Raw genomic sequence first — 14,777 nt, forward strand, 5'->3', positions numbered from 1 at the left:
ATGTATTAATCCTCATGTGGCCCTCGTGGTCATTTGAGTTTGAGATCCCTGCTGTAAACCTTAAGCTTGGCTGTGTCTTCTGTAGTTCTAAAGACCCCTTGCTTTACATCAGTTTAGTGTGTAAAAAATGAGGGGGAAAGTAGTCGTTTTCTCTTGTTTTGTGGATCATCCCTTAAATTGGGTTCTAGTCTTAAAAGGTCTGCTTCCTGTGTATGTACAGGTTTGTTTTTGTGAAACACATTTCCTCCCCACCCTTTTTCTTTCCTTTTGTCTTCTTAACAGAAGACTAGATGCTCATAGAAGAGTGAACTTAATTCTGGCTCCAGTTGCAGTACCAGATTCTGGCCTTAGTGACACCTGTGAAACATGATTGAAAACACAGATAAATTTGTTAGTCTCTAAGGTGCCGCAAGTACTCCTTTTCTTTTTGCGGATACAGACTAACACGGCTGCTACTCTGAAACAGGACAGGGTGAAATTTGGTCTGCTGAATCTCTTGTGGGTAGTGAGGCATGAACCAGAAATACAGGAACTTGATGTAGATATCTCAGGATGAGGTTGCCAGGCTGGCAGTTACTTGTAAACGAACCCATTTTATGTAGAAGTTAAGATACCAATATGCTGCCTTGTGGTGTCACTCCTTGGTGCGTTTTCAGAGAAGAATTGCACATTGTAATCTGTCCTGTAGAAGGTAAATGTAGAGAGAAGCAAAGAATGTACAGTAGTTCTTTACATTCTTTGTAGAAAGAAATCAGTATGCAGCCATGCTGCTATGGGTATGTAATAGCATTGCCCATATTCTCAAGTAAGTGCTTGCAAGACATTGTGTGCTTCAGGGAGTGAGTCATTTTAAGTAACTTCAAACAGCTAATTTGGAGAAGAGGAGAAATTTAATCTCATACCTTTGGTTAACACTAGGTTAATCATTCAAATTTAAATAAACTGTTTTAATGATGTCCTTTTAAATCTGTATTCAGTAGTTCTAAAACGTTCTAAAATGTTGAGCAAATGCAACAGATGTAAAAATTAATAAAAGATAACTTAATCCTGATGTCCATCTTTATATTCTATAAATTAGTCTTCTTAAGAGTTCTAGTAACAAAAGTTACAGCAAATAGTCATACTTGTATGATATTATAAGCAAGCTTCTTGGGTTCTCTCATCCATTTTGTTCAGAAATCGGTGCTATAATGATCCTCTGAAAAAGGGTGCATCATACTGAATCAATATATTAAAACGAAATCATGATTTTTGACAGCTGGTTTGACATTGCAGTTTTTAATAATTAACCACTTTCATTGGTGGAAATTGTTAGCTGAAATGTACTTGACTGAAACTTTTGATTTTCTTCCCTGTTTGATTAGGCTACAAAGCAAGAATGGAAAACAGAATGTGCCATTATCCACAGCAACTGTATCTATGGTTCATAGTGTTCCAGAACTGATGGTTAGCTCTGAGGCAAGTTGAATCACACTACTTTTATTCCACAGTTTGAGATTTCACTTAGCCAGGGGTTCCTCAAAGAGATGTGCCCATTTAATATAAAATATTGGATTGGCCTCACTTTGAGACGGAAGCTGAGATTTCAGTAAATATGACTAAGATCTGCAAATCTGCACTATAGACATGTATTTAGTTTTTTCTAATAGTGTTAGCATGTACCGATATAGATTATAGAAATGCATTAGCAATTGCATCTGATTCTGCAGTATTTTAATTTTTACTTACTGCAAAGCTATGATGCCCTTGTGGTGGTGGCAGCTTTGAAATATTCTGCTTTCCATGAGGTGTTTCTGCCTTTTCAGAAACAAGCAATTGGTGAAAGTCTTATTTTTACCACTTGTAATAAATTCCAAAGGCTGAAATATTTCTGAAACCCAGTTTCTCCACATTTCAAGGGAAGGAAAGAGAAATGACCCGTTGTCCTCAGTAACATTTTAGTATCTGTGACATAAACTTTGTATTTGAAAAGCTTGTGAGGCCTAAATATTGCAATAAAACTGAGCAGTGAAGATGTTAAAATAAACAGGAATGTTCCTGTCTCACTGGCCTTTTTGGGAAAAGGAGTTGATTATTTTAAATATAATAAAAAAAAAAATCCCTCCTATGTCCCTGTTTTTTTCACCAGCTTTCTTTGCTTTTTTTCTTTTATACTAACTCTTCTTCTTCTTCTTTCTGTCCTTCTCCTCTACTTTGTTCTCTTTTTCCTCCTCTTTCAGTTTTAAAAGTTTATAAACAAATAGTTTGGGGGAAGATGCAAGAGTCTAAACAGATGCCAATTTTGGCCGAGCTCTTCAAAGGCACAAAGGGTGGTTAGGACCCAACTCCCATTTGTGCCTTTTAAAAACTCAAACGTTGACTTATGTAAATTACTTGCATACGTAGCTGGGCACCAGCCAGTTATTCCAGTAAACTACCTGACCTAAATAAGGAGATAAGTATAACTCACATTAGAAGGCCAGTTTGTGTTTAATTATAACAACTTGTAAGTATGTTAAAACTTATAAGAGAAACAAATGGATCTCTTTAGTTCAAAGAAATGTACTCAAATACGGCTTTTCATAATGTTAAATTTGCTTACTAGCCATTGATTTTAAATCTCTTCTTAGAGCTTAAAATTATCTTTAAAATCTCCCATTTGTTCCATTTGACGAACTTCAGTTATTTCCTCTAGCACTTTTTGTCTGTTTTGGAGGACAAGCTAAATATGACTTTGTTTGTTTGTTCTTTTTGTCGTTTGCAACTTGTATATTTTCATCTGTTACACCAACTTCTCTCTGCCTGGGGTGTTAGTGAAAGAAGAATTCACTGAAATGGAGGAGGTTAATTTATTTTCAACTTGAATACTTTATTCTGTTGACGCAGGACGCTCCAAAGGGAGCGTTATTAGAAGTGATTTTCAGTTTTTGGATGCACAGTTTGAGGCACCTGATTTTTTTTGAATATGCTCAGCTCTTTCTGAAAATCAGGCTCTACTAACATATCGCAAGTTGTGTATCAAAACTAGTAGGAGTTACTTTTGAAAATCTTGGCCTTTAATGATTTTTGGTGCCTTGATATGTGTTGTAGATTGGTTGCTTTTAATATAAGAGCAGCAGTGTTTGACAGGTTTCTATACCTAAATTATGCAGTTCCTTTTACTGAAAGATGTCTGGAAAGCTAGTGAAAGTAAAGTGGGTGGGTGGCAAAATCTCTTCTGAAGTTACTGAGCATTTGGGCTTCTGCTGAGTCATAAATTTGATTTATTTAAAATTTAATTGACTTGTCTCAGTTTATGCTTAGTCTGTAAATCTCTTTATTATAGCAAGCTGAACAACTAGGGCGGGAAGACCAGCAGCGACTACACCGAAACCGAAAGCTGGTGCTGATGGTAGATTTGGACCAGACGTTAATCCATACAACAGAACAGCACTGCCAACAGATGTCTAATAAAGTAAATATTATTTACTATTATGTTCTTGCTATTACTGTGGCTTGAGAAGTTTTCTGTTCAGTTCTAATGAAGTGACAGTTCTGTAAGAATGTACATTAAAATGTAGGAGAAAAGCTAGTCAAGGAGTGAAAATACATGAGGGGCACAAGATTATGAAGCATATTTCAAAATGTTTGTCATTAGTTAATGAAACACCTTGATTGTTTAAAATGAAATTATTTTTAAAGTAACTAATTTACTTTCCATCATTTATATAGTTCTGTGCTTTCTGTTTGTCAGCTTGTACAACAAAGCTAAGCTAGTCATTTTTAATTCTTGGTTTTCATGCTAATACAGGGTGTCTTTTCAGGTTACAGCACTAGAAAAAAAAATAGCTGAACAGACTGTCTTTTAATTAAAAATAAAATGAAAATTTCCATTCATATTAGGTTAATTTTGTCCCATCTCATACTGTGTTTAACTAAACCTACCATATATCTGGTCTAAGCTTCTAGGGTCTTAATTAGTAGGGCATCTTCATCTTGAAAACTAAGAAAATGAGTTAAAAGTACCTTGGATGCTACATGTCCATCTGTGTGAGTCTGCCAATCCATGGGTTTTTCAATAACATCTAATGTTTTCCTGTCTCTCGTTGCTGCGTGAAAGATTCTCTCTCTCACAGGAAAATAACTATACAAAGTAAACTACTAAAAATAGACTTTTTTCGATCTTATCTCTTATAGTTCCGGTGTTACTTCTAACTAGTAGGTAAAACATTCTGATGCAATTAATTTACCCCCAAAAAATCCTCTCTGCTGCCCCTTAGCATTTTTTCTGTTTCCCTGACCTCCCACCTAGAAACAGTGCACAGGACGCTTCTAAGGGAGTGTTGTTAGAAGTGATTTTTCAGGATAACACCAGATGATTTTCCAACTCTGTCTTTATTCTTGCTTGCAAAAAAGTATTATTGTGCTGCTTCAGGTAAGTGTCAAGTTGTTTCCTTTTCAGAGAGGTTGGTAGGCACCTGCATAGATGAAAATTTAAAGTTTGTTTTTATGTTTCCTAGTTGGAAACCTTAAAACAAATAGAGTAACTTAACCTTACACTTCCACAGGGTGGATTTGGTTTAAATCATTATTTAAATCACTAATCAGGAAGACTCTATTTAGTCATGAATTTCTACATAAAAGTGCATTCTTGTTGATTGTTATAACCTTAATACATATTCTTCACAACTCAGAGATAGATGTAGGTTTCATTTTTAGAAGGGGTACACGATACATTTTTAAAGTGATTTATTTTGAAAACTTTTCAGATTATTTTTATAGCTATATCAGAAAATGAATGATTGGTTATTTCATTTACCAAAGGTAATTGAAGCAAGTATTCCTGAAGTCATTGAGAGGTGAACTTATCTCCAGTTCAACAGGTTAATCATTAATATTTGGAGGATTTTTTTTTGCCATGCTGTATTAGGAGGAGAACATCACCAGATAGACATTTTAAATTGTTTTATTTAACTAAAACAGCAATATGTATTCTGGATTTTTTTCTCCAACAGCAAACATATAATATTATAACAAAACAAGCATATGAATTTTTGAATGTAGTTAAACATTCAGGGTTTTTAAAATCAGGTTTGTTTTTATTAAAATTGTTTAACTAAAATAGTTAAATGGAATATTTAAAAACAACAAAAATTAAATAGACTATGTCAGCCAGGACAACATGAGAAACTTAAGATATTGGCTTCTGCAGCTAACTCAGTCATCTTCACCTTCATTTTCCTGTTTGTTCATAATCTGGAAAAGAAAAACAAGCTTTCCTGCTTTTTCAGGTCCCAAACGATTTCTCAATTTGAAATAAATTAGTCCAAAGGAAGAGAATATTCTTTCTACACCGGCAGAAGAAGCTACTGATGTTAAAAGTGAGGTTATCATTTCAACAGTCTCTGAATCCAAGTGCTTAAGTGACTTCCACCAGTTCACTGGTGTGACTTTCTTTAAAACATCATCAGCAAACATATATTTCTTGAATGGTTCACCCTTAGCTCTGAAGTTTATTATAGTTGGTGTTATGGAGGGATGATTACTGGATGTCCATGTCATAGCCAACTCCTCTTCTTCAGCAGTTAAGGTTTGACCCTGGTACTGAGTATTGAGAATATTTGTAAGAAAATGAGCTGGAGATAGTGCTTGTCCCATTCATTTTTTTAATGCTTGTAATGTAACTCTGTCATTGCATATTTCTCTTTTTAAGATCTCACTCAGTTCCTTCCAGATTTCAACAGCGTCAGCAATAAAACACCTATTTTCCTGCATTTTTTTCAAGGCTACAGAAATAGGCTTCAGGGTACTCAGCATGTGTTCAGCATTTCTCTTAAGCCCAATGTTAAGAACTTTGGCTGTGACAGTGCCATCTATTTTTTCCCGATTTTGTTCACAAACTGTCATCAGATTAGGCCAGTTCTTGATCTAGTGCTCAAAACAGTCCACTGCTGAGTTCCATCGCACGTCTTGTGGGAGAGTTAGCTTGATTCCTCCCACTTTTTTCAGCTGCTGCAAAGTGGTTGTTACGGAAGTATTTTGTAATTTCAACAACATTAGTGTTTGTTTCTGACACAGTGAAGTCTTTGGCTAGGAGGTGCATCAAATGAGCACTGCAACCGTATGTTATTAGCTTGGGACTCTCTCTTCTAAATAATTTCTTCTTATCTTGGATACATTTGCAGCATTGTCTGTGACCAAGCTGCGTACTAGACATTTGAATTTTTTTTTCAGTTTGTTATAGCTTTTACTGCTGCTACTTGTAAGTATTCTGCGGTGTGTGCATTTCCTGATATATCAATTGTTTCTGTAAGGAAGACATTCCCTTCTTCTGTTGTCACACAAGCACATACAACAGGATCATTGTGGACATTGCTCCACCCATCAAGACTCAGGTTATCAATTTTACTCTCTAGACTTTTTGCACACTGCTCAATTTCTCTTTCATACACTTTTTCCAGCAATTTGCCTGCGACATCTGCTCTGTCGGGTAGACTGTATCCTGATCTTAATGACTGAACCATGTTAATGAAGTATGGGTTCTCAATCATATGGAAAGGGGAGTTTGTTGCATAAACAAACGGGGCAGTTTTTTTCATCGGTTACTCTTTTTGTAATTTGCTGGTTCTTATCACCAACTTATCTATGGTTGTTTCTGGATGATAGAGGGTTTTTCTTCTTCTTTTTGCTACAGGTGATATACTGTGGTTATGTGACATACATGTTGCGATTGAAACACTATCATTGGCAGATAACTCTGAAACTATAGAAAATGATGGTGGTCTTGAAGGTGGATAGTCTTCAGAATCCTGTATGTTGAGGATGGATTCTCCTAAACAAAATAAGTCAATGCAGTTATTTAATATTACCATACTGCTCATTTAGTATTACTCATTGCATTCACTGACACTCAGTACTACTTTAAAGGTGAAATTGTAAAAGGCAGATCTGCCTATTTCAGCTATTTATTTTCATCACAACTGCATCTAAAATGATAGTACCATAGAGTAACAACTATATTTTTTGCTCAAACATGAGAATTCAAGAATAGTCCAGAAGGAAGACAAGCAGTCCTTAAGAAAGGAATATGAAATAAAAAAGTTTACCAGCGTAAAGATCCTGCATGTTACTTTCATCATTTTCAACGCAGCTTCCTCCTGAGAAGGAACACGTCTCATGATGTTGTTTCATTTGGGCAACCAGGCCTTGCATTTCTTTGTTGCACTGTTTGCATTTTGCACGCATGTCTGTCTTACCCACAGGTAGACATTAAATATTAAAATATTCCCAAACTGGGTCTCTTTTATGGCCTGCTGTCATAATAGGTTTTCTCTTCTAGTGTGAGAATGGTATGGTAGATATCAAGTCAATGAAGGCTACACTCAGAAAGACCTCAAGACTTCTGGAATATGCTGCTCACACAGTTTCACTTGTTTCCACTGCCTATCCCTCCCTTCTCACATTTATCTCCAGACTTCTTCTTCTTGTCCAGATCTATTCCACCCCCAACAATCTTCTATGCATTGAATTTTTTTAAACTATTCACTTTTAGCGAGAGGTAAGGGATTGACTCTGTACACAAATTTGCAGAGGGACAGTAGGGTTTAAGGTCTGTTATTTCTCACTTCTATTTATTATTTATTTTAAAACTTTTTTGCTGTTGGCAAGCATGTTACCTCTGGAGACACAAATCCACAGTTTGAGAACTGCAAAACTAAGTATCTCTGATGGTATCTTCTAGACTGAGCACTGAGTCCCACTGGGTAGATAGAAGGATTAACCTAAATAATCTATACAGAAGCCCCTGGAACCCCATAAGATTGGTCCCTAATCCATGAACTATTGGAACTCCTTTACAAAAGTTTTCTTAAACATTACATGAATATGTTATCTCCTACTAAAGAATTAGAATTTATAATCCCTATTCCATGATGAGATATCTTTGAGCTATAATGTATCTTAATTAAAACTATCTTTAGATAGGTTTTTTCCTCAAAAAGCATTTTATCAAAAAAATCCAATTTAAATAAAACAAATCTATTTATTTTTTTTATTTCTTAAATCTTTGATTTTTTTTAATCCACCCTGTACTTCCATATGCCTGACATGGTTATACTTGTTAATGTTTTCCCTCATTAGAGAGGGATCAGTGACGACAAAATAAAATAAATGACCTGCATAGTTCAATGACTGTCTGTCTGGGTAAATCCATGTTTATAAAACAAGTATTCAGGGGGCTCATAAATGAGTGCTCAGCTTACTTTGACATTTCTGTGTATCCCTTCCTGAGCTGCTATATGCATTTTCATAGGTAGAGTTTTTTTCATTCAACACAAATTGGCAGTTTGTTTCATTTTTCAGCCCAGTGTGTAGTAAAACTGCTCACATCACTGAGAGTAAAACAAACTCTTTAAGAAATGTAATTAGATATTTTCATAAAATTTGTTGTGTAAACAAACCTTTGACAGCCTGGGTAACTCTTTCAATATTCTAACGTAAACAATTGCTGCAAGTCAAAAATGTGTTGTACTGCCTTATAAAAACCAAAATATGCTTTGGGTCAAATATATGTCCAAATGAAAATCTTATTCAGCTTAATTGGGCTGAAGTAGGATCTCCGAATAAAACTGAGGTAAAGGGAGGTGCTTTTAGGCATGTTTGTTTTTGTACTAAACTTAATTGCTTTATAAGTCTTGCTATGGGGTTATTTATTGTCTTCTAGGGAATATTCCATTTCCAGTTAGGTCGAGGTGAACCTATGCTGCATACTCGTTTGCGTCCTCATTGCAAGGAATTCCTAGAAAAGATTGCCAAGCTGTATGAATTACATGTTTTTACCTTCGGTAGCAGACTTTATGCACATACAATTGCAGGTGAGTAGCATGCTACTTGAGTTATCAGCCTTTAAGATTTGATGCGACTTTGACTTTCTGTTCTTTTCCAAGTCTCTGTCCATTTATACCTTGAAAGAAGATTCTGTGCAAACTATAATGCCATTGAAGACCCAAAACTGTAAATTAATAATGCAAATTAAAATATTGCATTGAATAAAGAATAGAGTTCTATAAGCAGAATGCTTAACTTTTTTGGACCACAGTCCATATACTAATTTCTCTTTTACTTAAATACAGTCGTGTTTATTTTTTAGGAAATGAGCCACAACTTTTCTTCTGTCTTTGCATTTAAAGAAGGTCCTTACTGGGTGGATTCGATGCGGTATCTGGGTTTCACCCTATGCCTTCCTCAGGCAGTCTGAAAGCAACACTCCCTTCAGGAGAGGGAGTGAGAGACATAAATCTTTTGTCTCCCTTCCATAGAAGTATCAGTGTTAATGTCAATCAGCTGACATGAGAACATAAGAATGCCCATACTGGGTCAGACGAAAGGTCCATCTAGCCCAGTGTCCTGTCTTCCGCCAGTGACCAATGCCAGGTGCCCCAGCGGGAATGAACAGAATAGCTAATAGGCAAGTGATCCATCCCCTTTCGCCCATTCCCAGCTTCTGGCAAACAGGTTAGGACACCATCCCTGCCCACCCTGGCTAATAGCCATTGATCGACCTATCCTCCATGAATTTATCTAGTTCTTTTTTGAACTGTTATAGTCTTGGCCTTCACAACGTCCTCTGGAAAAGAGTTCCACCGGTTGACTATGCGTTGAGTGAAGAAATACTACTTTTGTTTTTAAACCTGCTACCTGATGGTTTGATTTGGTGACTCCTAGTTCTTGTGTTATGAGAAGGAGTAAATAACACTTCCTTATTTATTTTCTCCACCAGTCATGATTTTATAGACCTCTATCATATCCCCCTACTTAGTCATCTCTTTTCCAAGCTGAAAAGTCCCAGTCTTATTAATCTCTACTCATATGAAGAGGTGCTCATATGGAGACCTCAAAGAGATGCTTATATGGTAGTTCTATTTGTGCCTGTCTCTTGGAGCTGCGATTCAGTATTGGCATTTATTAGAGAATAACGTTTTGTATTTCAGTGTGTTCATATCCTTTCTCATCAAGTTATAGATCTTGCCTCTCACAACCTCATTAAAACTTGTTCTCAAATGTTTTAATTTAAAAGGAAAGGGAAATCTACAATATCATTTTCAACAGACATAAATGAATGTTAATGTTAGACACATTACCCTAACATGCAAGTTGAGGACACGACCACCAATACATGATTGAACTGTAAACTTGGCTGTTTTCCCCTCCTGAACCTCATGTTTCAGTGTAGTATTTTGTTAATTTCCTTAGTTTTTGCTTTTAAAAATACTCTGCTAATATTCCGTTAGGATCATGTCAATAGCAGCTAAGTAATTCATTAGTTTGTGACGCCAGTGGAAGAAATAAAAATACACATTAATCTGTCTCAGTCTAGTGAATGTTGTCAGTGAGTAAAATTGTACCTATTGCTGTTATCCATATCCTTTTCCTTTTCCTCCTGTTGTATTGTGTTTTGTGTGTTTGTAGAGTGTCAAGCACAACAGGACTCTGTTTTTTATTAGGGCCTTTGGGCCCTGTCTAGATACCAGTGTTAAATAATGACCTGAGATGATAAACTACAAGGGATGACAAACTACAAAATAGGGGATTTTGTAGAGAATTTTGATCCAAGTAAGGCATTGAAGATGCAATTTGATGTGCTTAAAGATTGCAAGAGACTCCTGTAACCTGAAACTAATGATTTAGAGGATCAAAGTAACTTTACTTCTGGAGAGAAGGGAAGGGTGTGTCATCCACTTTGGGACAGAACCACAAGACTTGTTCCCTCATTGATTATAAATCATTCGTTATTTGGTGACTGATATACTTGGTGAAGCTCCCTTTAGAGGCTATCAGTGTCATTATAAGATTATAAATTTTGGGGACAGGGACTGTCTTTATTTCACAGCACAGGACACAATGTTTATATGTTAACTTACTCCCATTTTCCTGATGAGAGTGGTTCTGGTTTGTTCAGGGAATGAGGAAATGGGACTTAAGCTTGGTTCTCTTGCATAGTAAACTTTAGCACTAGATGTGATATGACATTCTAGCTTTTGCTAGTTTCTGCTGTAGTATCCTGTGCTGGCAGGAAGAGAAAGTTAAGCTGCTAATGAGTATGTGAGAGTGATGGCTAAGCTGTAGTAATGTGAAACTTGACATAGTCTGTGCATGTGTTGAACGCTTGATGGCGGTATTGTTCAGAGAAATAATTTATAGTGGGAAATATTCAGTTAGTATTTAGCAAGGGGTAGCAGATAGCTGGAAGGGAATAGATGAGACTTGAGGAAATAGAAGATGAAACAAAGGAGTCTTTTATCCATATGGAAAAACTTAAACCACTCTGCCTTGCCAGATTTCACATACACCGTCTGTATGCCTCCCCAGATCTTCTACACACGCTTTTGATGGCCCCTTTCTGCATGCTCCTGAGATCTTTTTTCTTCTTGGTAAGGCCCCTATATCTGAGACCAGAAAACATGATTCCCCGGCACGCCTTTGTTTGCCCCTCATGTACATCCAGGTCCTGTACCCTCTTCACTGTATCTCTTCCCTTCCATATTTTCTGCTTTTGATCTCCTATTTGTATAAATTTTGCACAGGCTGTCTTATGAAAGGAGACTCAAGGAGCTTGGCTTGTTTAGCCTAAGCAAAAGAAGGTTGAGGGGAGATGATTGCTCCCTGTAAATATATCAGAGGGATAAATACTGGAGAGGAATTATTTAAACTCAGTACCAATGTGGACACAAGAACAAATGGATATAAACTGGCCATCAGGAAGTTTAGACTTGAAATTAGATGAAGCTTTCTAACCATCAGAGGAGTGAAGTTCTGGAATAGCCTTCCAAGGGAAGCAGTGGGGGCAAAAGACCTATCTGGCTTCAAGATTAAACTCGATAAGTTTATGGAGGAGATGGTATGATGGGATAACATGATTTTGGCAATTAACTGATCTTTAACTAGTTATGGTAAATAGGCTCAATGGCCTGTGATGGATGTTAGATGGGGTGGGATCTGGGTTACCCAAAAAAGAATTCTCTGTAGTATCTGGCTGGTGAATCTTGCCCACATGTTCAGGGTTCAGTTGATCGCCATATTTGAGGTTGGGAAGGAATTTTCCTCTAGGGCAGATTGGAAGAGGCCCTGGGGGTTTTTCGCCTTCCTCTGTAGCATGGGGCACAGGTCACTTGCTGGAGGAGTCTCTGCACCTTGAAGTCTTTAAACCATGATTTGAGGACTTCAGTAGCTCAGACATAGGTGAGAGGCTTATTGCAGGAGTGGATGAGTGAGATTTTGTGGCCTGCATTGTACAGGTCGGACTAGATGATCATAATGGTCCCTTCTGACCTTAATATCTATGTATCCCCACACCAGATATGTCCAGATGCAATAGGGAACAGTGGGCTGATCTCCCACTGAGACTGGCTGCCACTTACAGACTTTCGGGCAGTTCCTGTGGCCACCCATCCTTATAAAGAAAAATCATATGTCCGATTCAGATCGGAGGAGGTAGAATAGATGGGTGATATGTTTCCAACCCCAATATATAGGGCCCTACCAAATTCACAGTCTATTTTGGTCAATTTCAGTCATAGGCTTTTAAAAATAGTCAGTTTCACAGTTTCAGATATTTACATCTGAAATTTCATGGTGTTATAACCGTGGGGGTCCCAACCCTAAAAGGGTTGTGAGGGGGTCGGAAGGCTATTGTAGGGAGCTCGCAGTATTGCCACCCTTACTTCTGCACTGCTGCTGACAGTAGCACTGTCTTCAGAGCTGGGCAGCCATAGAGCAGCAGGCAGCGCAGATGTAATGGTTGCATGGTATGGGGGGGGGGGGGCCAGCCTTACAGGTGGGTGACTGCCCAGGGCCCCATGGTCAGGGTGGTGTGTTGTGATCTCCCCCCCCCACCCCCGAATAGTCAGCCCAAGGCCCCTTTAACTCCCCAAGCGCTAGGCCCAGAGCCAGGGAGGGGCAGGGCTTAGGTGTAAGGGTTCTGGAAGCTTTGTAGAAGTGAGGGGAGCCACTGGAGGGGCTAGAGGCTGTGGCCCCCACTTTTTAACATGAGTGTAGTTGGGGGAAGGGTGGGGACGGGCAAACTGCAAGCTTCTGGCAGGCGCAGCGTGGCATTGACGGGCTGCACTTCACTGCAGCGTTGCTCCCCCAAACTGCAAGCCTTAGGCAGGCATGGAGTGGCACTGGCAGGGGCTGCACTTCATGGCAGGGAAGCTAATAAATACGCCTGTGTTTAAAAAAGTGTGGGGGTGTGACCCCCGGCCTTCCCTGTTCTGGTGCCATGGGCTAGGGGTGCCCCAGCCCGGGGCTCCTACAGTGCACTGGCCTCCAGCTTCTAATCCCGGCTGGGCTGAGGAGAGACTGGACTTCCTCTTCTCCTGCAGGAGCAGCTGCTGGGGCTTGGTCAGACCCATCTCCAGGAACCTCCCCTGGCTGCAAGAAGTTCTGTGGCTGCTCCCTGTGCAGTGACTCCTCCCCCTGTGGCTGGAGAGTGGTGGGGGAAGGAGGCGGGGCGGGAGTGCGAAGCTTCCTGCAGCGAGAGGAGGTTCCCGAAGGTGAGTCTGATCCAGACCTGGAAGCAGCCCCTGCAGGTGAAGAGGAAGTCCTGTCCCTCTCAGTCCTGGAAGGACTGAACAGCTGTAACTCGATGCATGGTAGGAGCCCCAGCTGGGGCACCTTAGCCCTGGCTCTCTCTAGCAGATTTCATGGGGGAGACTAGATGACAGAATTTTCATGGCTATGAATTTGGTAGGGTCCTTCCAATGTGTTATAACCTGGCTGTTTTCTCTCAGTTAAGTGAGTAAACTTTTTCATCACATGTATAATTAGTATAAGTTGTTCGCATAAAATCTCTAGATATCTGGACTTTCAGCCTTATCAGATAGAACCTTTTTATTGAAAGTTACATGCTTTTTAAAATGGAATAACTTCTTTAGTTAGCGGCTATAGCTAATTTTATAATATTTATATAATACACAAGTGAATATAAAAATTTAGTGATGCTATCTATGTTATTTAGGCTCATGACATAGCTACTGTGAACCTAGCTACTGTAGAAGTAGCATGGTGATAAATCTAATGAAGATGCTGCATGTGTTGCAAACCTGATTGATTTCCCAATGAAAATGCCTCTTGAGCAGTAAAAATCATATTGCATGACAGAATTTGAAGAATATGAAATAAACATAGTTGGCCAGTGTGTCAAACCAGAACAAAAAATAGCATGACTTGCCTATAAATGTAAGTACTGTATATGGGATAATTTTAATACAGATAAGTTCACATCTTCAAATGTCTGATTATAAATTTATTTGGCAATGATTTTTGTTACACATGCCAAATATCTTATGGTATTAACATGATGTGATATGAAACACGTGTAAGATTGTGTCTTCAGTTTATGTAGAAACAACATATGTTCAGCAACTGGAATACACGTTTTATCTGTAACTTTCAGCTGAACATATTGACCCATCTCCAAGTTTTAGCAAGAGTGTAGAGGCTTCTGCCAGAGATGACTGGTGCCTGCTGAGAGTGGGCGGGACACAAGTTAAAGGTTTGGGCTCCTCCAACAGCTTGAGTCAAGGCCCCCCCCAAGCACACCTCCCTCTTACGCTCAGCAGGCCCTCCCTGCAACTCCCAGGTGTTAGTTCCGCGTGGAGACACAGCAGCAAACAGCTGGAAGCTGCAGGAGGGGCCACTGCACGGAGAAAGGTAGCAGCAAAAACAGTAGCTCTCCGTGCTGCTCCCAGCTGTTTGCTGCCAGCTCTCCCCATGGGCTGCAGCTCCAAGGTTGCTGGTTCCAGCAGCTGCCGTGGTATGGA

The 14,777-nt window shown here is 38.8% G+C and overlaps 1 protein-coding gene across 2 annotated transcripts in view; it reads left to right on the top strand.

Moving 5' to 3' along the window:
* The window catches only part of CTDP1 (CTD phosphatase subunit 1), a 172,855-nt gene that overhangs the window by 13,267 nt on the left and 144,811 nt on the right, over window positions 1-14,777 (top strand). Inside the window, exons 3-5 of one of the 2 annotated variants that reach the window (XM_073331810.2) lie at window positions 1,365-1,458; window positions 3,305-3,433; window positions 8,681-8,831. In XM_073331810.2, coding sequence (XP_073187911.1) covers window positions 1,365-1,458; window positions 3,305-3,433; window positions 8,681-8,831 — 374 coding nt within the window. Of the gene's footprint in view, window positions 1-1,364; window positions 1,459-3,289; window positions 3,434-8,680; window positions 8,832-14,777 lie in introns of those variants that run through there. The other variant, XM_073331809.2, reaches the window with a different exon arrangement.

This window comes from Lepidochelys kempii, chromosome 2, assembly GCF_965140285.1.
Source record: "Lepidochelys kempii isolate rLepKem1 chromosome 2, rLepKem1.hap1, whole genome shotgun sequence".
Classification (NCBI taxonomy): domain Eukaryota; kingdom Metazoa; phylum Chordata; order Testudines; family Cheloniidae; genus Lepidochelys; species Lepidochelys kempii.